Source organism: Pseudopodoces humilis, chromosome 4, assembly GCF_049639895.1.
Source record: "Pseudopodoces humilis isolate 2021_Gansu_Grassland_sample_001 chromosome 4, ASM4963989v1, whole genome shotgun sequence".
NCBI classification, from domain to species: Eukaryota; Metazoa; Chordata; class Aves; order Passeriformes; family Paridae; genus Pseudopodoces; species Pseudopodoces humilis.
In genome coordinates this window covers 58,677,664-58,701,463 of record NC_142203.1, presented here as the reverse complement: position 1 = coordinate 58,701,463, position 23,800 = coordinate 58,677,664, and the positions used below count along the sequence as shown (strand labels likewise).

The following is a 23,800-nucleotide window of genomic DNA, read 5'->3' as shown; positions in this document are numbered from 1 at the left end:
TTTGAAAAAACAGTTAATAATAAAATTAATAATAGGCAAAAGGTAACATGTAACCATGCATTTGCACTGTTTTATCATTTAAGTATAATGAGCAGTAATAGTCAAGTAAGTATGGGGGGATTAAAAAGGAACCAAGACAGAATTTTTTCTTTTTCTTTTATTCACTGCCTTGATAAGCAAACTAAATTTTATTCAATCTTAATAGGCTGAAATTTGATAGAAAAGGATGAACAGTCACAGGTTAAATTTATGATTCTGAAGTTAAGGTATTAACCTGTGGATTAATTTCAAATCATTGCCAGTTTAAAGGCAGACATTGTATTATTTTTTCCCTTCTATTTTCCTTACGGTAAAGCTAAAAGGCACACGCAGCAGTTGTTTATGCAATTAAGCAAGCTAAAATTAAATACCATCTTTATTTGGTTTGTCATCACAAATGCAGATAGAATGCAATGGAAAGGAAAGCCAGCTTACATAATACAGCAGTAAATTTTTCCAAAATAATTTTCAGTGTGAATGGCAGTAGGCTGCATACTGTTGATACATAATTTATGCTGTATAGTGTGTAATGTGGTAAGTCACTATAAAATCCTACTCCTCCAATTATCACCACAAATGTGTCAGTATTTCCAGGCCTAACTTCATCCTCACCCAGGACATCACTTGCTCTAACCACTGCACCTCTTTAAAGTATTTTATATTTGCTTCTCTGTAATCCAAACTCTGAAACAGTTTCTGACAAAATATCTTTTTTGTTTACTCCAGTCTCAGTTTTGTAAGCTGTTTAGAGTCTATTCACATTATAGTTATACTTATCTGTCTGATATAGTTGTGCTCCCAATCATACTGCCTGGAAGCAGATACATTTTATAGCTGCTTTTTTACCAGCAGTCCATTCCTACCTATTGCTAAGACTATCAAGAGGGTTCAGATACTGGAATTTTCACTAGATTTACTAAAGGTTATGGGTTTCAAATCAAACTCTGCTCTATTAGCCATGATTTTTTTGCCTGTTCTTTCCCCAAATCCATATAGAACGCCTAACACAAAAGACACATCCACTCTCTTGACTTGTTGCACAACATTAAATCCTGGATATTCAAAACAATAAATTGTATTTCAGAAGGGTTAGCATTTTTATTTCCACAACTCTTTCTCCCCATATTCCATGCAAGACAAGCAGGAACTGGCACATGAAGGCATAATGCATGTCTCTAAGGTACAGAAAATACCTTTAATATCAATGTTCTAGTTCTAAAATACTTGGTTCTTCATGCTCATAGAGGTTACAAACATCATGAAGCATATGACACCAGCCACAGGACACCCTTGATATTTTGCATCAGCATTGAAGAAACATTATTAAAGATGATCAACTAGAATTTGTATTAATAAAACTATTTGTGTCCCATGAAAGATATTCTTCCTTTTATCTTCACCCTCATCCTATAAAGGACATCTGAAAATAGCACGAGGATTATATACATATATACATACAGAATACTTCATGACAATTTCCATTCCCACTGGAAAAGGATAGCATGCACTACAGGTATTGCATGGATTTTTGAAGGCTCAGAATCAAAAGAAAAGCAGTGACTGGCCATTTAACATCTGACACTCAAAAATGCCCCTTACAGACCTACTGTAGCATGAATAAGCAAACTTTGCCTATTCTCTGAGAGCTGAGATGAACAATGCTAAAAACATTTCATAAAAGCATTCTAAATTAAGGTGTGTGATTAGGTAAGCACAAATGCTGGCAGAAACCATGGTATGGTTAGCATTCAGTTAAAATAGCAAATCTAAAACTTATTATTATCTTCCTATGTCTTCCCATCAAACATTTCTGCTGGGCTTCCCCAGACAATGGGCTCACATACTGTGACAGACAGCAAGGGCTGTCAAGGAGCAGACAGGGAAGACAGGTAACCAGCTTTTAGAGAAGATAAATAAAAAACTGACGGATCGTTCCAAACATCTTTCAGCAGACTTCACTGTTCATGCCTGAAAAAATGCCTAGTCAGGAGACTCAGCTGTGGGTTAAGGAGTGCTCAAAACATTTCTCTAAGTTAATAAAAACAGAAGTAAGCCTTATTCTTAGAAGACAATGGAAGCGGTTTCCCTGTCAGGTGCGGGCACACCTGCAGTGTCCTTCCCAGCACACTCTGCTACAAAAAGCCGCCAAAAAGGAAGATGAAACATGTTCGAGATCTCGCTATTAATTTGGAGGGAGGGGAGGAGGGGGGAGATGTGGTTTGAAGCTGGCTCTCAAAGGGCTTCAGAGAGACCGAAACGGTCTTACGGCAAGGTGGTATCAGATGTAATTAAGACCATAAAAAGAGGCGCCGGCAGCAGCGCGTGCCCGCTAATTGTCCGCTCAGCGCGCGGCGCCGCCCCCCGCGGTGACGCGCGGCGCGCGGGCGCTGCCATTGGCGGCGCGCGGGCGGTGACGGCTGCGCGGCCGCGCGCGGCCCCGGCGCGTCCCGGCTGGTCCCGGCTGGTCCCAGCGGTGTGGCCGTCCCACAGCGTGTCCCCGGCTGCGCTGGCCGTCCCCCGGCTGCGCTGGCCGTCCCCCGGCTGCGCTGGCCGTCCCACGGCGCGTCCTCGGCGGCGCTGGCCGCGGCCGGCCCGCCCGCCGCCCCCCCCGCGCACCGCCACACGCGCGGCGCAGCGCACTGCCAGCGCCGGCCTGCCCAGCAAACACTGCCCTGCAGTCGGCCCCTCAGCCTGCCTGCAGCTCTTGGGTCGGTTTGCTTCAGCTGCTCCCGAAATGTCTTTGCTTCCAATATTGTGAGAGACTTAGTATTTATCCAAACGGCAAAAGTTTTATGGGGAAGTACTTTTGCCTTAGCTAATAATCTTCATTAAGCACTGACCAAGACACTAATTCCAGCATCAGGAGGAAGACATGACGCAACAACCACTGGTAGAATTTATAAGCAAGTTGACTGCAATGTATTGCAAGGCAAGTAGAAAGATTCCTCAGTCAGGAAGAACTATAGATGCCTGTGATTCAAAGAGGGAACAGATGTTTTAATGATGGTAAAGGTATTTTAATACTGTATGATTGTCTTTCAAATGGCCACACTTGAGAACCTCCCATACAAAAACATTTTACAGCATTTATGCAGATCTTTAACAAATGATTACTGAACTGCCATATGAATGAGCATTTTTTCAGGTCACTTGAAAGTATATAAAGAAATAAGTTCCAGGACAAACAAAACATAGGGGGAAATTATGCCTTCGTTATTTTCTTCAAAGCATGCTAAAAAAGAAATTTGAAGATCTGTTCCTTTGATATAGGAAGAAAATACATCACCTTGTTCAAAGTACTTATGTAAGAAAACATGAGCATAACAATACAATTTCTATGACTTGACTATTTTGCAAATATGAAGAAGTGCTAAACTCATTACTTCATCACTGCTATCTCTGCCTGATTTTCATTTTTCTCGTAGCTCTGTTAGTCCTCACTTGACACTTATTTAGGTAAAAGCATATCATCTGGTAGTTGTCACAGTATTTTGCAAACAAGCATTTTGAGTTTAACAGTCTATAATGTGTATTGATTACTCACCATATCCATGAATGCCTCCTAAAGGGGAAATTATTCACATGCATCATGTTCACAGGTCTTCCAACATTAGTGTTTTCCTTGTCAGACTGATTTATCTGTTATGGTATTCATAGATGCATGCCAGAACAACTGCATGAGCAGTCAACAGCAGGGATTATTGCAAGAATTACTGTAATCCACAAAAATAAAAATTCCCAGGATCCAGTGAAAGACTTCTCACAGGGTTTTCTAGGTACACGTCCATCCATTTATGCATCACTTGCTATTTTAAAAAAAACATTAAACTAATCAGTATACAGAAACTGTTCTGACAATGCCAACAGTTTGCCTTGATAAAAATCCAAGTGCTTTGACTGTGAATTAAAGCATCTTCATATGCAGCATTTTGGACAGTTGGAAAAGGTTAGTTAAAAGATAGTTTCTTGCCATCTGTGCCAAATCAGTGTTTAGGGAGAGATGTGTAACTTCAGATTGTTTTGCCATGTTCAGAAATGAATACTGCTTTTTCTTCTTTCTTAGACACATATTCATCAATGATCAATTTAATGCAGTTTTCTTTTCTTATGAGCCTGGGGAACAGGAGGATGTTTAATAGCCTTGTACAACAACCCCAAACTTCTTTCTGAATTTATATTGTGACTTTGTTTCTTCAGCTAAGAAAGAAGGAAGGAAGTATGTTTTTTCCACTCCATAGGACAGGACTACAGTTAGATACCATCAAGGGGTATGATCATGTCATGATCAAATTCATTTTTGCTGTCTAACCCCGTAATAAGGCTGCCTGCTCCCTTTAAGTGAAATGACTAAGCTATTGACTCTCACTGCAGAGTCTAGTTCTGTTTTGATATTATACTGTATATAAACCCACGTGCATCAATTTGTACGTTGCAAAACGAAAGCAAAGCTATAAGTCCCGTGTTACCTAAGCATTCTTTCTCTGCTGTCCTTTTTTCCCAATTCAGCTCCCAGACAGTAGTTATCACTCCTTACGCTCTGGCAAACATCCTCGGGGAGATTCTTAAGCCCAGGCTACAGAGACGGCATCTATTTTGAAGCAATGCAGAGTCAACAGGCTCACACTTCCCTTTCCCGGACCAGAATTTCCAGCCTGCCCTCGGGCTGCTGGTCTCCTCGTCCAGCAGCAGCAGCCGCGGCAGCCCCGGACAGTGTCGGGCTGCGTGGCACTGGTCCTGCAGCAGACTGGGCTCGGCTGCGGAGAGGGCTCTGCCTGGCAGAGGCTGTGCTGGCGTCAAGGGGGCCCTCTAGGTGGGTTCTCCCGGCACCGCGCAACCTGCCCTGCCGCTCCCACCCGCCCGGGATGGAGGGGCAGGACGGGGCACTAGCGAAGAGCCTTCCTTAGGATGCCCGTGCCTCCAGGGTGACAGAAAGCGCTGTGAATTTTGCATGGAAGTGCAAAAATATGCAGGAAAAGAGACGCGCAGGAAGCAGAGTTCACCATGTTGATCTGTACTGAGACGTAAAAGATTTCTGGACTTTTATACTTCAGCAAACCCAGGGCATACATTGTTTGCTTGCCATTCTTCTAAATGGTTTACACTGTACTAAGACTTCTTAAACTTCTAACGACCCCTTGCCCTTTTGGACAGGAAATCCTGCAGCATGGAAGCCAGCTGCAACTTCAATGACATTAAAATGTGTGATAAGACTTTGTATTTGATTAGGGTGTGGGTGAACTTGCAAGTAACACGATAAGCTATTGCACGTCACATTTGTATAGATCCTATTTCCTTAAGATCAGTTCTGTTGCTTGTCACAACCCTCTTCTACAATTCCCCAAATTAGCCCTAGTAGAGTTGATGCCACTCTGAAGAACAAATAAAATATTAAAGTACTTGAATGTCACTATGTATTGACAGTGAAATGGCATTTATATCAATTCAGTAATAAAAAGGAAGCCTATTCTGCCACACACATTTTTATATTACTGATTATTTGTATATTACTCGTATTACTACTTATTTGAAGACTTACAGCAAGTACAACAGATTACAAAATTTAAAGGGGCTCTTTAAAGGTGAGGGGTTTTTTTGTCATTTAAGTACATAAAGTACAACCATGATAGGAAGCATACTCTGAGAATTAGAAATAATGAGAATGAAAATTAGCATTTTTCACTAAGATGCTACAAAACAAAATATATAAACATTCAGTAAATATAAATGTTTTGTATGACTTTAAAGGGACTAAGTAAGCTGTTATAACTATGTTATGTTCATACTTTATGTAAAAAGCACCCCTACACCACACCTCCCAATAAATTTGAGAATTTATACCAGAGGCATTTGAAGAGAATAAAAACAAAACTATGAACGCTGCAACACTGCATGATTTATCTGAATATGAAAAAGAATCATATCTATTCCAGTTGTCTTTTCTCTAAGCTAGATAAACTTATTATGAAATATTAACTGTAGCAAATGCTACACAAATCTGCACCATCATTACTATTTCATATTGCACTCACTGCATACTTGCCCGATCACTCACTGACATTTTCAACACTAGACTTACATAATGACTTGTACTATCTTGAGAAATAGCTTCTCAGCACTGACCTGTCAGTTACCACATTTGAAATCTGTGAATGAGTCTATTCTGCATATGTGTTACAATTTCTCTGTTTTTCTTTAGCTTTAAGTTCAGCACAAAGCAAAGCACCCATTGACTCAGCTAATTTCATTCAGAAGCAGAGTTGCAGAAGGAGTGTGGGCGTATACAAAGTTACTATACAGTATTACAAACCAGTTAAAGAACTCACCAGCAAACTGGAATGCACAATATATGGGCTTTCAAGAGCAGGGATAAATTAATGGTAGAGCCTTTAACCAGTAAAATAGGTTGCCTTGTGAAATTCTTTCTGTTCAAATCCATAATAAATTGCCAACCATTCTGCATTTAAAAAGCAAAACAAAATGAAACAACAACAACAAAAAACAAACACAAAAGTTGGAATTTGATTTTAATTAGATTCCTTGGTTCCCAGAAGAGTGCTGTGACCACTAGAATTTAGGCTATACAACACACTGTAGTCCGTCTTCCCCATCCAAGCAGAATCTCAACTAGGCATGAAATTGGAGGGAGGATGACATAGATACAAACAAAAGTCTACAAGTGATTATGACTCTTGATGTGCAGGAACCCTAGATTCCAGTCCTTATACAAAGTCTTCTTGAGTATTTTCCACTAGAATTAATTGGTATGTTTGTAGCAGGAACCAGATTATCTGGAAGCACTTCTCACTTCCAGTAATAGTTGCATTGGACTACAGAGTGAGGATCTATCCTCTTTCTCTCTCTTAATAGTCTGGAGAATCTTTCAGCTCTTTTGCCCAGTGAAATATCTAAAGAGGGAGGATTAATGAAAATGTCCTATAAACTTTATTTCTAATCGGCCTATTAGCACTGCAAAATTGCAAACCCCTTTCCATTCTGTTTTTTTCAGAGAAGGAGAACCAAACAGAGGATTATTTGCATCTCCATTTCCATATAGTCTTCTTCGCACAGCACTCAACTCTTCAGTTACTAGCCACACCATAAACTTCACTTAAAAATTGGCTTAGGTCTATATCTGTTACACTGAAGTCCTCTAGAATATTTTCTTTGCTCCTCTCATAGATGCAAATGCACTAGAAAACACCAGAGGAAGAGTTTACCTTGTGACATTTCTGGCCATTATCCTGCATGGAATGGTTTGGCTTGGAAGGCACCTTTAAAGGTTGTTTAGTCCAAACCCCCTGCAATGACAGGGACATCTGCAACTAGATCAGGTTTTTTAGAGCCCTGTCCAACCTGACCTTGAAAGTTTCCACGGATGGGTCATCTACCAGCTCTCTGGGGAATCTGTTCCAGTATTTCACAATGTAAAAAATTTATTTCCTATGCTATTCTGAATCAACTCGCTCTTATTTTAAAACCTTATATCCCATGTCCTATCACTGCATACCTTTCTACATGATAACAGTAGTAACAGAGGTAAGAACTGTTCTACCAGTGTTAGATTTTTAATATAAAACTCAACAAAAACAGTGAAAATATGCAATACAGACATCATGAGAAGAAAACTGCACCAGGAGCATATAGGGCTAACATTTGTATGCTTAGATTGAGTCCATATTTTCCAAAGAGATCTGTTTAATTTACTGCATCTTTTGATTTTTACAAAATGGGGAAAAATAAAAGTAATTGGATCAAATATTTTGTTTACAATACCGGAGTACACAAGGTAATACAGGTGTCTGGAAAGGTAAAGGTAATTCTTAAATCAATGCTGAAAAGCAGTCTCTTAATATGAGTTGACAAAAATTTCATCAGTGTCAGTATTAAATAGTAATAATGACCAATGACAGACTTTTTTAAGACTATGCAAGATGAGCTGGTGACTTTAACTAGTAGATTCTGGACAAGTATCAATAAAAAAAAATACCAAACTTTTTATATCATAAAAAGATTCAAAATGCCCTCCAAGTAATGAATGGTTGTGGAGCCTGAAATATGCTACCACTAAAAAGGAGAGTTTCTGGATATCAACTCCAGTGCATGCAAGAAATACATTGCTAACATAAATGACCAGTGCAGAAGGTAATTTCAAGTTTTGGGAAGAAGGCTGAAATAAAAATTCTTATTAAAAAATAAAAAGGATAGTATTGCATTTTTAAGAAAAAAACAGAAAAAATATTATTTAAAATAGAAGGTAAGAATGAAAAATTAGCTGTCACCTAAATCCTAATATGTATTCATCTGCAATATCATGGAAATATAACACATGGATGTGAAAAATCTCCACATTTGGGATTAATTTCTATATTTTGAGTGTTTGGATGCTATCATTATTTATAAACTTTTTATGAAGACCACATAGATTAAAATATCAGTGTGGTTAATGAAATGGTAAGAAATGTATCCTAGTTTAAGGAAATCATCCAAATGATAGGTCTTTAGTCATACAATTTTTTAGGTCTCCACAAGTTGTCTTCAGTAATAATAACATAGAGAGTAAAGGCACAAATTCATCTCATCAGAATCCTCATCAAAGTGAGCAAATAAACCCCAAACACATTTTAGACTTCTTTGCTCACAAGTGTTATATTAGTGTATGTCAAGACAAGAAAATTTGGATTCTGTCCTGTGTTCTTCCCCTGACATCTGCCCTGTAAGGAAATTAGCTCCCTACTGGACCCCATTCTGGAGTAAGGAAAATAGAAACTTGAGTCACTTTGAAGCACTTGCTACAAGCAGTACACATAACAGTAGTTAGTCTGTATTCTTCATATACAGTCTTAATAGTTTTGTAGTCTTTTACATCCCTACAGACCTTCCACCCTCAGATATTTTCATGACAAATCATAAGACAAGCCACATGCATTTGGTGTCATGCTATAGAACCATCATCCCAGTGGGCTCTGACAGAGTCTCACATGAATTCAGACACTTTGAACTGAAAAATGACAGAAAATTTGCTTCCTGTACCCAGAGAGGTCTAAATGAGCACTATGCAGTGGGGAAATAACCCACACCACATAACTTGCCCCAAGGGCTTGAGAGCTTAGAGTCATAATTATCTCATTGAAGTGACTACTAAAAGAGAAAACTTCAAAAAACATACAGTTCACTTCTGAACAACAATCATGAATTAGGTAATGTTGCTAAGAGCTTGTGGCTATCCCTTAAGAACAAAAAGAGCTTAGTTATCAAGTATATTTTTGTTCTGAAAATGATGTGCTGAACTATAAATGTAATTTGAGCAGAACATTCTCCATCCAAGCCCTAGTCCTTTTTGAAGTCCAAAGAACCTTCAGGTCAAAAGCTTGGGAAAATTAATATTTTATGTGTCTTCTATTAAATTCTTAGCTTGTTCTGTGTCTCTCTCTTTTAGAACAAGAGATTTTTTTCAGGTAATCTCATTTTAAAATGTAATATATTTTTAGGTGTATAAAAAAATAGTTATTTTTCCTCATCTCATTTGATAAGCATCAGTTGTTGCTATACTTTTGTTGGGCCATTTATGTCTTATAACTGATATGAAAAGATCCTTAAGGGTCCATAGATTTAAAGTGGTGTAGATGGAGTGGTGTGTAAAAGAACGCCAGGGCATCTCAGGAAGATGAAACTATCTTTTTATCTCATTTGAAAAGACAATCTTGGTGTCCTGAATACCACTGATTGGTGATACCTGAAGAAAAGTGAATGTCTTTCATAGCAACATACCTCCCTAGATTAAGCACCACTGGTTTTGCTCAAAGACTCATATCTTACTATTCCATAAAAATGTTCAGATGCCTTAAAGATAATTCTAGATCTATGCAAAAGAAATGTAAATAGGAGGTGCAGATTATTGTTCTATCTTTTCCCATTTAACCCTTTTTCCTACCCACTGACTGACCAATAAATCTTTGCCTTAAAAAAAGCAAGAAAAGCTTGCTCTAGTTTGCTGACAGAATACAGCAAAAAATAATACTGTTAAATATATTTTAACATATTAAAATGAGTCACAGTTTAGACTCATGTTTATCGAGTTATTTTGCCTCCTATGTCCTAGCTATCTTATTTTTGGCCAGAAGCAGAGCTTGAGCTCTCCAAAAGGAGTCAGGTTACTGCTATGGAATATTGGCCTGGTGACATACTCTCAGTTTGGATGTATGTCTGCTGTGAAACAGGAAGTTAATTCCAGTAACCACAAACTGTAAAATTTTACCTCAGTGAAAATATTAAAGACAACTAAAATTCCCAAAGACATAATAAATTATAATGTAATATGATACGATATATGATATACGATATATAATGTAATGTAATGTAATATAATATAATTAATATAATATAAATAATATCTGGCAGCAGTTATTCAAGAAAACAAATTGTATGTTTTCACAATTGTAAAATGGAAACAATGAGAAAATTATGACAGTTTTTTATTTATATAGTGTTAGCAAACTGAAGTCAGATTAAATACAATTCCAGTCATGACCTGTTCTATAATATGGAGATTATTGTGCATTATTTTGTCAACTGCATTTCAAATAGTATACAGTCATAGTACTTAAATCTTAAATGACAAAGTAGGATGAACTTTTATTTGGTAATACTTTTTATTTTTTTACCACATCTGGTAATGTTTGCATTACATTCACTACTCAGTTGCACATTAGCTTAGTGAAGATGGCTTCTTCCTATATTACCAAGCATCATACGTTATTCTGAACACAAATATATTTTGTAAAATGAATGATAACTACCTGAATCGAACAATTCAGTTATGATTTGCAACAAGAAATGAAGAAAAAAGACTTTTCTTGACAATTCTTGTGGAATCTTACTTAGACATACTCTTTCTGACAGTTTCCTATCTAGGTAGTTTCTTTTCTGGGATGGGGGAAGGAAAAGCAGTAGAATGGGCATATGTAAAACACGGGACAAGGCTATGTGATATTTTTTGCTGAAATGTCATTTCTCCTAATATATCTTACATCAAGTATGCTTTTCTGATGTCAAATAGTTCAATCAACTGAGGTTCAATTTTTATGCTTTATAATATGCTTCAGATATTTGAAAAGTCTTCTTAGTAATCTCAAAAAAGCATCTAAGATCTAAGTTGTAGAAGATCCATTAGAATCATTAATGAGCCATTAAAATCATTGTGTTTTGTCTGGAGCTGTTTATTCATCAAAAATTTTCCTCGTTATTTTTCAGATGGAAATAGACATACTGCAATTCTTTTCCTTTTAATAAATGAAAATGAATATTTTCTATGTGAAGATTGGTAGAACTTCTTCAGATACGTTAATGAATTTTACACTTCTTATTATTATTTTCATAATAACCTAGATCTTCCAGCTTTCTACCAAATTAGAACCTTAGATATAGCTTTTCTGAGAAAAAAAAACATTACCCACATTACTGGAATTTATTTCTGAAATCAGAATGTGAAGATGTATATTTGAGATGTAGTGTACACTAATGAATGAAAATCTTCTTTATTTGATGTGATTTGCTTTGGTTTTGTTTATAATTTTAATTTTGTTTATAAGCAAATAATTTCTGCCTACATGTAACTTAGTCATCAATAAAAATATTATGTCAAAACCTTCAGGCTTTGCAAAATCAAACCATTTCAACATTGAGATTATGTCACAAAAAAGGTTAGCAATTACAAAAGTAGTGTTGAATCACTGAACTTGCCTTTCAGTTGTGGTCAGCCTATGCTCATTGTCATCAATACACTTTCTATTTTCTTTCATAATCTCAGAAAATTTCAGGACGTCAAACATGTAAGCTTTACATTCTCTCCTACTGAACTACTGCAAGAGCCTATAATCTGATTCTTCTTTATAGTGATAGTTTCCTAACTGAGTCATATGAAAATGTCACTAGTGCACTTCATGAATTAAAGTACTAAGTGAAATATTTGAACTCTAGTAGCATTTTACTTAGGAAATAATATTACCTTCTTACAGTGCTTTTATTCTTCTGTTACAACTTCCTAATCTGCCTTAAAATTTTTTACTTATACTCATGTTTTCTATTTTAAATAGTAATTTCCCAAGTAACATTATAACACAGTTCACCTCTATGACTCTACCTACTATTTTGTCTGCTAAATATGGTTGAAGAGAGCAAATTAATTTAGTAAACACATAACAATATTTTAGAATATATTTTATAACATATTTTATCAAATTCAATATTTGTCCTGATGACTAGTAACTCTTCAAAAGTCTTCAAAACCTTTTTCTTTGTCTTTCTTAAATGAAAAAGGCTGTGTACCTGCCTAGATCACTGCTGATATCATAAAATGCAAGAAACATGCTTAATATTATTATTATTATTATTATTATTATTATTATTATTATTATTATTATTATTATTATTATTATTATTATTATTATTATTATTATTATTATTATGTTCCTGATTTTATAATCGTATTAGAAATCCCTACTATAAGAGTGAGATTTCCTGTACCAGTTCTTTCAAAGTTCTTGAACAAAGATCATCCAGTCCCCTTAACTTAAGAGCATTATTGCCTGGGATTTGTTTCCAGATACATTGCAGCAGTTTAGATTCAAATACCTCTGTTCCTGTTATCTATCATGCCTGTCTAGATGCTTAAAATAATTTTTCTTATTAACACTATGCACCTTCTCCTTTCTGTTCATTCATTGAATATTGATAAAGAAATTGATTACATTTATCTTGTCAGACTATTCATCCCTTACTGTCGCCCTGAAAACTCAGCTTCTGAGCTTGCTAACATAGTTTTCTAAGACTTTCCCAGGACAGTAACTGTAAACATAGATATGTGTACATTCTTTCAGTTACACGTCTTGTGATGGGCACCTCTCACGGCCAGTGCAGTGAGAAAGTGTTATCCTGACCATCCCATCCCTGGCCATAGTCAGAAGCCTATAAATCCTGGGAGGAAAAATAAACTCTGCTTTTTCTTTCACCACACCTCAACCTGTGTCCGTGTGATCTGTTCATCTTCAGCAACAACACCTTACCATATTTTATGGGGTTTTTTTTAATGCAACACAAACATGAGAAGTTTTAAGTTTCTCATAATAACATAATTCCTGGTACTGATTCCAGGAAATATTCACCCAACACGCTTTTTTTTGCCTATGTCAAATATCTTCCTTTTCATGTTCAGTATTATTTTAAATTCATCAAGATATAATTGCCCTGCCCCTACCAGTGTATGTACAGATCCCAGAGAGCTAATTTCTGCAAGCTGACACTTTTTTATTTTCTAATTGCCTTTCCCGTATGTCTCTAGAACCAGGTCAACAACCTCCAAGGGTCTGCAGATCACCTTTCATGCACAAATATATAATGCTGTCCATTCACCTTTACACATGGACTGATAAATAATTCTTTAGACAGGAATTATCATTATAATTAATTACGTTTTGAACACACTAACATATTTTTTTCCTTTTGTCAGATGAGGCCAAAACATGAATTTGTGATTGTGTATTCTATGCCTGGCAATTTCTAGCATTAAGGGACAACTTTGACAAAGATACATATATTTGTAACTTAGAGTAAAAGAGCTAAAACTCATGATTGAAAAGACATTGAAGCCAGAGTCAACTGCTTAAGTAAGATCTCTTTACAAATTACCATATAATTTAAATTTCTGAGTGCCCAAAGCGAAGGTAATTCAGATAACAGTTCTGTTTCCCTGCTACATATACTAGGAAAAAAATACCTAGACTTTTTGTAATATTAAGAGATTCTCACTGTCCCAGAAATAGTATAGAGAAGTTGCTCTAATATATATTGCTGAATGAAAAATTGTTTGTGCATATGTATCTGGGATGTAGTTATGGTCAACTACTTAATCATAGAATAGTATTTTATAGCTACATAGAACCACAGATGCTTAGGGTTACAAAGAAACATAGAAAATAAAAGATCTTTATCTCAAACACTTTACAGTCCTAAAGTAAGTAGAAAACAGAGGGAAATTATTATTCATTATATAGCGAAGTGGACTAAAACGTTCTTAACAGAAGCAGAATAATAAGCTGATTATAAAGTACTTAATGAGATTTATAAGATTAATATGGGCCAATATTCCCTGTATACAAAGCCATTCTTAGTTTCTTTTTAATTTATTATTTAAAGCAGTACAATAAAGAGCAAACATGTGACAATCTAAGTAGCAAACCTCTCTGATTTGCAGAGTGAAGTACAAATTTGCATGGGATTATAGCAGTCTTTTCTAAAGTTTGAAGTCCAAGTCCTGCTGCATTATTTCACTAAAAATGCTGAAAACCCCAATGCCATCCATGGTGTTAACCACTAACTATGTAACAATTGTGAACAAACTGAGAAGTTCCAAAGCCTCACTGTTTCTTTCCTCAAATATATTTGGGAGAAATGGAAGTCTTCCCTCACAATATACTGCAGCCTGCTAAAAGTATAATGCTTAGAAACTGCCTCTTTTAGGAAGCATACAGAACATAAAAACACACCTTCTTTTTCCTATATGCTCCAAAAGTTTTCGAAGACCAGACTCCTAAACTGAGTGTCTCTGAGAGAGACAACTTTAGGTGCTTTATACAGCTCAACTCCAGGCTCATCTCTTGTCAGTCTACTGAAATATTCTTCAGAGAAATCCTTCCATTTTGCAAATTATTTAAGCCAGATGAGATGGTGAAATGCAGTTGGACCCATACACTTTAAGTCAGCCATATATTTGATGTCTTTGCAGGATCATTTGAATCTAGGCCTAGTCCCCCATTATCCCTGAAGATCGATGGCAAGGCATTGCACTATATCCTGTTTTATATTTATATTATTTATATTACAAACTAAATTTTAGATCTGGTCAAGGAAAATTGAGAATTAAATTATTACTGCAAACATAAGATACCTATTTGACATTTGGGTTGTTTTTTGGTTTTTTTTTATTTGATGACTGAAAAAAAGAATAAATCACTGGTACAAAGGCAAACATTGAAAGGTTCAGTCAGAAGATTAGGTCTCTACAGTCACACCCTCTGGTCACTAGCTATTAACACTTGGGAAATTTGGAAAGCTCTCATGATATAGATAGGTTTTACAGTACTTTGCTAACATAACCCATGAGAAACATGGAAACTTTTCAGCATTATGGAAAGCCAAGGTAGCACTGCTCAAACTATAAACACTTGTCATGCTATGTTTGGGCCATATTAACTACACTGCTTTTGCTATTTATTCAAAAATACACGTATTAAAACAATGCCTCAGTAATAAATGCCAAGTACAATGCAGACAAAATCTAAGAGATTAGAAGAAAATATTTGTCAAGAAAACAGATACATTTTAAAGTTATTTTCCCCTAAATATACATTTTCCAGGCTTATTTTTAATTAAAATTACTAGAATACTATTATTTCCTGGTAGTCTAATAAGTAGCCATAATTCCTCTAAAATCAAGTAAAAGTTCTTACTTATGTGTGCTTTCACATTAAATTCTTCAGGAAAGTTGAATATTGGATAAATTCACTAAAACAGAGAAGAAAGAATGCATGGTTTCAAAGTCTGCTTTGCTGATGTTCCCTATTTTCAAAACTGAACAGAAAATTTTTTGGTAATCAAATGGAATAAAAATACCATCTGAATAAAATGCAACTATTTTTTCCCGAGAAAGTGATCTTCATAACATGTATTTTCTGGAGTGTTCTGAGAAGGCACTGCTCTATAGCTTGAAAGCTTGTCTATACTAAGAAACAGAACAGATGTTATTAGTAATGTTGGCTATACACTGATTTTTATGAGTAAATGACATTTTCCTTAAAGCTGGATATGTTTACATTCCCAAATACACTCCTTAAGTTAATGTAGGTAACTGGGGACAGGATCATCTCACTACTCCCTGCAAAATGATAATGAAGTTATACACATAATTTCTTACTACTCTCAGGATTTGCATGTTGAAATAATGAAACACTACTCCATGCTGAAGGTATTTATTGTGTGAATTAGGCAGATAACTCATTGTGGAAGTCATCTTTAGAAAACAACATCTAAGACAGAAGCATGATATGCTTCCTATTGCATATACTAAGGTAAAACTGAGAAGCTACTGAATAACTTCACCAAGAAATGCTACTTTAGGTTGCCAACTAAATAAGCCTGTTATCAAAACATAATATATCATTGCAACTAAAGCCTGATGCCAGCATCTGAGTCTTTTATATATTCTTACAATGTTTTGTCAGGTTAAACTTTAACCTTGTTTCCAATACTAAAATACATAGAAAATTGTTGCTTTACTATTTTCTTCAATTTAATATACTTCACTACCAGTTCGTCTAGAAGACTATCTCTCTCTAGAAAATATTCTGTGGAGAAAAGAATGCATGAATTTCATATCTTGCACTTGACAGGGGTCAAATAGATCCTCTATATTATTTTATACATCTCTATTATTATGACCACAAGTTTACTACTTATAACATTAGAAAATTTTCAATTTTCTCAAGCTAGGTTGAGTTGCAAAATGCTTGGCAAAAATGATTTTAAACACTCATTTAAATCCATATTTAAAATCTGAAAGTAAAATTTAGACTACTTGAAAAATTAAGAGGGTTGTTTTTTGTTTTTTTCTGGCTGTTGTTTGATCACTTGAAAGTCCATGGTGCAATACTTTCTTACTCAAAGAATGAGTAGAAGTTTTGATTTCCCAAAAGAAATGGTGAAGGCAAAAGTAATATTTTTCAAAACTAGGAGAATAACCAAATTACCTAAATTAAGTCTGAACATTTGAAATTGTCCTCTAAAGGGCTGGACACAGAGCAGCTCCACTGAATAAACAGGAATTTGTAAAGCTCAACCATTGAAAAATCAGGTTAATTGACTATGCTAGTAACACTGAAATCCAGGTTTGATATTTTTCACTGGAACATGCCATAATAAATTAGCATAGAAATCATACCCAACATAAAATTTCCAGCTGCTTCTTCAAGAATGAGGTAGCTGATGTAGATTTCATCTGCACAGAAACTATAACATCTGTATGGAAGGGAATACTAACTAAACCCAAGATCACCTGTTCTTCTTCTCAGTCTGGTCCTTAGAAAGCAATACAGCAACAGACATGAAACTCACAGCTCCATTATTTAAGCAGTAGGTACCTCTTTTTGCTTATTCTTTAGAGAGCTCATAACTGAATTTAGTTTTATAGTATTTCTTATACAGAACAAAAACTTGAAAATGTCTGAAAACCTGAAAATATCTTTAGATTCACAAGCAATAAAGTTCACAGGAAATTTTGAAATTTTACAATTAGTGTTGTAGCAATAACTATTTTAAATGTCTAGTCATAAAGTCATTGTAGCATAAACATATAGAATAAAATCCAAATTTTTTCCAGATGTCAAGAAGTATGTTAAATTGAAGATTTCCAAACTGAGAACTGGTGTGCTGTAATGGAATGACCCAAATGGAACTTCTGATGGTAAATCAAGTGACATGAAATTCTGGCATGTAGATTTTCTATACTTAATCAAGGATGTTTAAAATTTTTACTTGCAGCCACTAGTGCAACTTTTCTTGACACATAAGAATGTTTCAAATAATTTTACATACATTCATGAGAAGGTAAAAGGCAGAAAGTGAAGTTCAACAAACATCATCTCACAATGCTTTCTCTGGTTGAAATATTCTTATACATTCTATTCTAGGATATTTCATAGGCTTATGGATATCTTCTGAATCCTTAATTTACAGTGCTTTTCATTCGGCCTTTTTACATTTCTCCATGCTAAAATTTCAGCAGGACACAGATATCTTCTACACATAAGGAATTATATGTATACATGTTCATATACCTTATAAGAAATCATTATTAAGGCTTTTATAAAAAATTATGCATAAATGCTCTCAAAAAGGATGAGAGTAAATTTTGATTTAATTTTTTTTTAATTTTTAGTATTGTACAATACCTGATCTATCCTACACAAAGAAATCACTCCCAGAGAGAACATTTTCATTCTCATTTAGATCTGTTACATCATTTTGCAAAGATTAATTATTCTTCATAATGTGTTTTAAAGATGTAAGGCTATCTGTGACTGCCAAATATAATTAATCTAGTTAATACACCAACATGTAATACTGTTAAATAATAAATTCCTTTGTGATACTTATATGAGTTTGATGGCCAGTTGCAATTAACCAGTAGAGTGTGCTATTTTTAAATTGAGACAATCCTGGAAGACCATTTCATTACCCTTCATGAATTTTTTTAAGATTCTGTATGTAATAGGAGAAAAGGAACAAAAATCTGAACAAGTTAGCAATCACTACTTAAGTAGCATTTGACTAAAGACTTAATATACTATCAACAAGATTTTAATGTGAAAAAAATTACTACTGAAAATATTTTTAAACTATCACCCCTTAATACATTTCTTAACAGAGCTGAAGACTGTACAGAAGAGCAATTAATTATTTTCAGGAAGTAGTCCCATGGAACTGGGATCTCACATGCATATATATGGCATATCCTGTGACAGGTAGTGGTTTTTATTAACCTGGCAGTTAATACCACATACCTCAAATTGATAAAATTTCAGAATCATTTGATAAAATAACTTTGGGTTTGGACAAGGAAGTTTTACAGAAACAAGCTTCTTCATCTGCTCTAAATTTGTTGTGATGTTTTAAACATTCGTTATGAAATCCTATTACATTGACCCAGATGAAGTATTTAGACAGTCCCTCTTTTTCACGGCAATAAAAAGAGAGTTGCCATAAGACGCAGTATGCTTTAGTCACTTGTGTTTTAGCTATGAAGTTGGTGTCAGTATTGAAACCAGTTATATTCAGTCACGTCTAAAATCATCATCATGCAAATATTCATTATAAAAATATCAATACATAAGATTTTTTAAAAGTCTAAAGATGTACACAAATCCTGTAAAATCTGAGGCATGTTCTTAAGGTAGGCTTAAGGATATGTTCTCCTTCAGATGCATTTTAGATAAGCATGTATTAATTTTTCTAGGAAATGGACTTTTTACATAGATGCTGTAATTTTTTCATTGTTCATAAAAAGCTTTTTTTTCCCACAAAACTCAATTTAATTCCAGCATGAATGCAAAGAAAATGTAATTACAGATTTGCGGGAAAGATTATTAGTTTGTCATATAAGAACACTCCCTTCTCCCTCCAGCACTTAATCTCCATATTTGTCCTTAGAAACTCTCAAAATTTCTAGAAAATATACTCTTTTTTAGAGTTTTATGAATGCTCATACAATATCTAGCAAGTGTGCAATATTTCTGTAGAAATCTCAGGGCAAGATCTGGAGGACACAGATTAAGCATTTTCTAAAGTCATGGTCCATCTGCATACATTCACTAAAAGTTGTGTAACTCTCAGGTCTCTAGGCAATTTGTAGGCACACACACAGATAGGCCAAAATAGCTGAAAATACTACAGCACAACCATGTTCAAAACTATGCTTGGACTGTCTGATAATTAGCTCACAAGCATATTAAAAGAAGGCTCCTAAATAATAGCACATTTATTTCAGAAAAGTGATGATCTGAAACAGCCAATATTTAGACTTCTGAAAGTAGAAGCCTTTACCCATGATACAAAAAATATTCTGGCACAATTGAGCAAAGCATGTAAGAAAGTACTGTAAAGGTATGCTGCAGCTTGTGGCATGTCTGTAAAAGCAGAAAATATAAATTGGCTGTCTTTCTTTTGAAGAAAAATAAATAAATTCTCAGGAAGATCAGTCCGTTCTGGTTTGCTGTTGGTTTTTGTTTGTTTTGTCTATGCTTTTTGTATGTGGGGTTTGTTTGGTTAGTTTGTTTTCAGTGTAGAGAGACAAGCAACGCTTCACTGATCAACATTTATACTGAACTGAAGGTCAGACTGTCAGCATTTCTGCAAGCCCATATATCTGAATTAATAATTGTCTTCCAGGTACTGGTGAGATACAAAATCATTGCAATGCCATTTAGAATTATGGAGGCATAAAACAGACCAGATTGAAATGGACTTCAGAAGATCACCTTGTAATTTTTCCTGGGAAAGAGATCTTGTATTTAGTTAAAAAAAAAAAAAAAAAAAAAAAAAAGAATTGGAAACACACACAAAAAAAATCTTCTCTTACTGCTATTATTATTGTTCCCTGTAATTATCTTTTGGATATACAAAGTATTTCAGTTCTTACATTTTCAGCCTGGGAGAGATCACTATAGGCAGCAGTTTTAAAAAAGAAACAAAGGTCAAAAAAGTCTACCTCATGATCTTTTTCAGTTATCCCAGTAAAATGTAGTTTAAACTTTTCAGTTGCTTGCTTGTTTTTCCTTTTGGTTTTGAAGGGGGTTATTTTTGTTTTGTGGGGCTTTTTGAGTGACTCATTTTAAATTATCTTTATATTAATCTTCTTAACTTTGTACAGTGATGGAAGATTGTCATAGCTTTCCCTGCCAGATTAGAAAGCTTATAAATATTAAGTATTTTAGTGCTGTGTTTTCTCAGGTGGTCTTTCCACACTCAATATCCAATAATTATTTTCAAAATTACCCAATAACATCCTTTATAGGACGTGGTGAGGTTTTGTCCAACAGTGTCTGTTCAAAGATTTGGTGCTGGAAAATTGCAGTGTATGTTGTTCCATTTGGGTAATAAACTCAATTCCTTTCAAAACCACCACCACCACCATCACCAAGAACAAAAGCTTCTCAAGAAAAAGATGACTCTCTGTCATACAGGTTTACCAATAAAAATAATTAGGTAGAATACCTTACTAGCTTTAAATGTAAAACTGTTACTGTTTAGTCCTTTGATAAGTCCTGCCCTATAGCAGTACTGTAGATGGCATGAAAATACTCTCTATACTTCCAAATAATTCTTTGAAACATCTGTGGACTCCACTTTTTTAAGTAATGGCAACAAGAACTGGACAATCTGGTTGCGGTCACCAAATAAACTCAGACACAAAGAAACAAACTGTGAGTTTGTCTAGCCTCACATTCAGATCTTTTCATCAATACATATATAGGAGGAAGACTGAACTTCTTTAGCTACCAACAGCGTTATCACCTGCAACTCTTCCAGCCTCAGCATGGGCTGTATTCATACTGCAAAAACAAAGACAGCCCGTGAGTTGCCAGGATACCAGGCCCTGGAGCTACAGTCTCTCCATGGCTCTTTTCCAGACCATTCCAGCTAGTTCTCTCTAAGCCAAAATCAGGACAAGGTCCTGAAGATGAGATCCAGTTGGTGATATAGAAGACTGCATCAAGTTTGGTTTCCTTTGACCTGCACAATCTTCCACTGCTACCCTAGAATTTTTTATCCCCAAATACCACTAAAGGCCTTCATGCAAAAGCCCGAGCCATACAGTGTAAAAGCAACACTTCAGTAGGCTGCAATACACCCTGTGTTACCATTTATTATCAATCACTTTCAACCGAATGTATAAAAAAAAAAAAAAAATCATCTTGCTGGCTTAATAGTATCATGTAGGATCCAGAGGGAATTCAGAGCCAAATGCTATGCAAAGACAGCCCACTGTAGGGTCCTGAGCAGCACGGGCCTCTCTGTATCATTTAATTTATACATCATACACAGTAACATGCATTTTTCAGGACGGATGGAAGACTTCTTCAATCTTTGTGAAGTTCATTCTGAGAGGACAGTCTAACCAGAAAGCTGTTAAATGGACTTAGGTCTCAATCCAAAATGCACTCAGAATATTAGGCAGAAGGTTGTGATAACTTGGGATAAAATTTCTTCAGACACAGACAGAGGAGAGTAACTTAACTCACCTAATTTTGTTGGAGATATTTAAATAAATATTTAAATCTTAAAATTTTAAGATTACCAAATGGAAATTATTTCAATAATTTCAATATTTCAATCACTGTTCTAATTTTTTTTTGGTTTCATTTTTCTGGTTTTTTACCTAAAGAAATGTTCATCTCCTTTAAAGTTCACACTTCTACTAATCAAGATATGCTATGCCTGTGTATATTTAAAGTAATTCAACGGTTCAGTAGACATTTATTTTTCATACTATTTTTCCGATGTTAAAATATTAAACTACACCATTTTTAAATTCAATGGCAACATCTTATTCAAAGTTTCTGGAAAACTGCTTTTCACAGGAAAATAAAATTCTATTACAGTACAGAGCTAAGCACTTTTGAGTGTTTGTTGTGTATTAGAGTTGTTTTTTATAGAAAATAATGACTATGCTATAGATATTTAAAGATAATAAGTAGTGGATATGGATTTCAACTAGCATGCAAATAATTAAAATATAGCAAGAGACTTCTTGAGGGTGTTTAGAGGACATGTTTGGGTTTGTTTTGGTTTTTTTTGTTTTTTTGTTTTTGTTTGTTTTCTTAAAATGATGAGGAGCAGGAAAAGAAGAAGGTGAAGGAAAACCATAGGTGGCAAAGCAAAAAAATCTAATCAGATTTCCTACTTCATTATTGACAAAACAATCTGACAAAATAAATGTTTTTTAATCATCCTTTTTTCTCCTTCAGCTGTGAAGAATAAGCTCCTTTTTTTTTTTTAAATTTTATTTCTTGTGACACGGAAAGAATACTATAACCTGCACTAGTATGTCTTGCTACTTTAGGGGTTTTTTTGCATCGTATCAGTCTACCAGGATGTCAATAACATGATGCCAAAGCTTGAACAAGAGTCTTAATGTTACATCAGGTTTATGGAGTGGCATTCTTTTAAAAATGATTCTTTGTTTCATAAATATGCCTCTTTTGGTTCTAAACCTGGAGAAAAGACAAACTTACTTGAAATGCCTCACAACAATAGTAATACTGTTTCCTGAAGCAAAAATCCCCAAGGCAACATTTTTTAATCCAAAACTACACCTAGGACATGTGTTGTAAAAATTTTGTTAATAAATCAGTCTGACATCTTTTACATTGTAAAGAAGGAGGTGGAAACAGGAAGTTTTTTTAACATTTCTGGTTATGAAATAGTTGATTTCTTGGACTTTGTAAAAGACTCACTTTATGTCCTAAGGTAAGCAACTTCTAATAGTACTAACTTATACTGTGTAGTGCTACCTATATTGAATAGATATTTCAGTAGTTGGGGACTGAAAATGCATTTCCAGTTACGCTTATAGATTTTACCACATTTTATTAATTTTGCTGTCACTGCTTCATATTTTTCATCAACTGATACCCCAGATGTAAAATTTTGCAAGTACTTATTTTCATGATGTGGTACATCAGAGGGAATACTGATATTAAGTCATATTATTTGAAATACTGCATTTTAATCATTTTGATTCCGACTGTATGTTTCTTACGACTTTAGGCAGTCGCTTATTTTTGTTTGCTGTCCCAATAGAAGTTATAGTTACAAGATACATTAACTTCTGTAAAGTCATCCTTGACACTGTCAATAAACAAAGTAATACTGGGTTTACAAAGAAAGGGATATGTATTCTTTCCTGGTTGAAAGGAAATAAGTACATTTCTTTCTTTTCTTCAATGTAAAGATACATTACACATTCCTAAATTTTTTTGGGACAAGAAGAGAGTAAAATAGACCAAAATTAATGAGAAAAAGTGGAAGTTAAATTTTAAATGTTAAGACAATAATAATGAGGCTATAGAAAATGGCAAAAATAAAACTAATAGGAAAATTAAATATAAAATAAAAGGAATTTGACCACAGACTCTTACAGTACTAGCTTAAG

The 23,800-nt window shown here is 34.9% G+C and overlaps 1 protein-coding gene across 4 annotated transcripts in view; it reads right to left on the bottom strand.

Moving 5' to 3' along the window:
• PDE4D (phosphodiesterase 4D) overlaps positions 1-23,800 on the bottom strand; it is a 280,542-nt gene that overhangs the window by 212,885 nt on the left and 43,857 nt on the right. Inside the window, exons 1-2 of one of the 4 annotated variants that reach the window (XM_014260454.2) lie at positions 4,506-4,760; positions 3,584-3,845 (exon numbers count right to left, since the gene is read on the bottom strand). The exons of the other annotated variants lie outside the window; for them this stretch is intronic. Of the exons in view, the coding sequence (XP_014115929.1) occupies positions 3,584-3,630 (47 nt within the window). The 5' untranslated portion in view covers positions 3,631-3,845; positions 4,506-4,760. Of the gene's footprint in view, positions 1-3,583; positions 3,846-4,505; positions 4,761-23,800 lie in introns of those variants that run through there. 4 annotated transcript variants of the gene reach the window in all.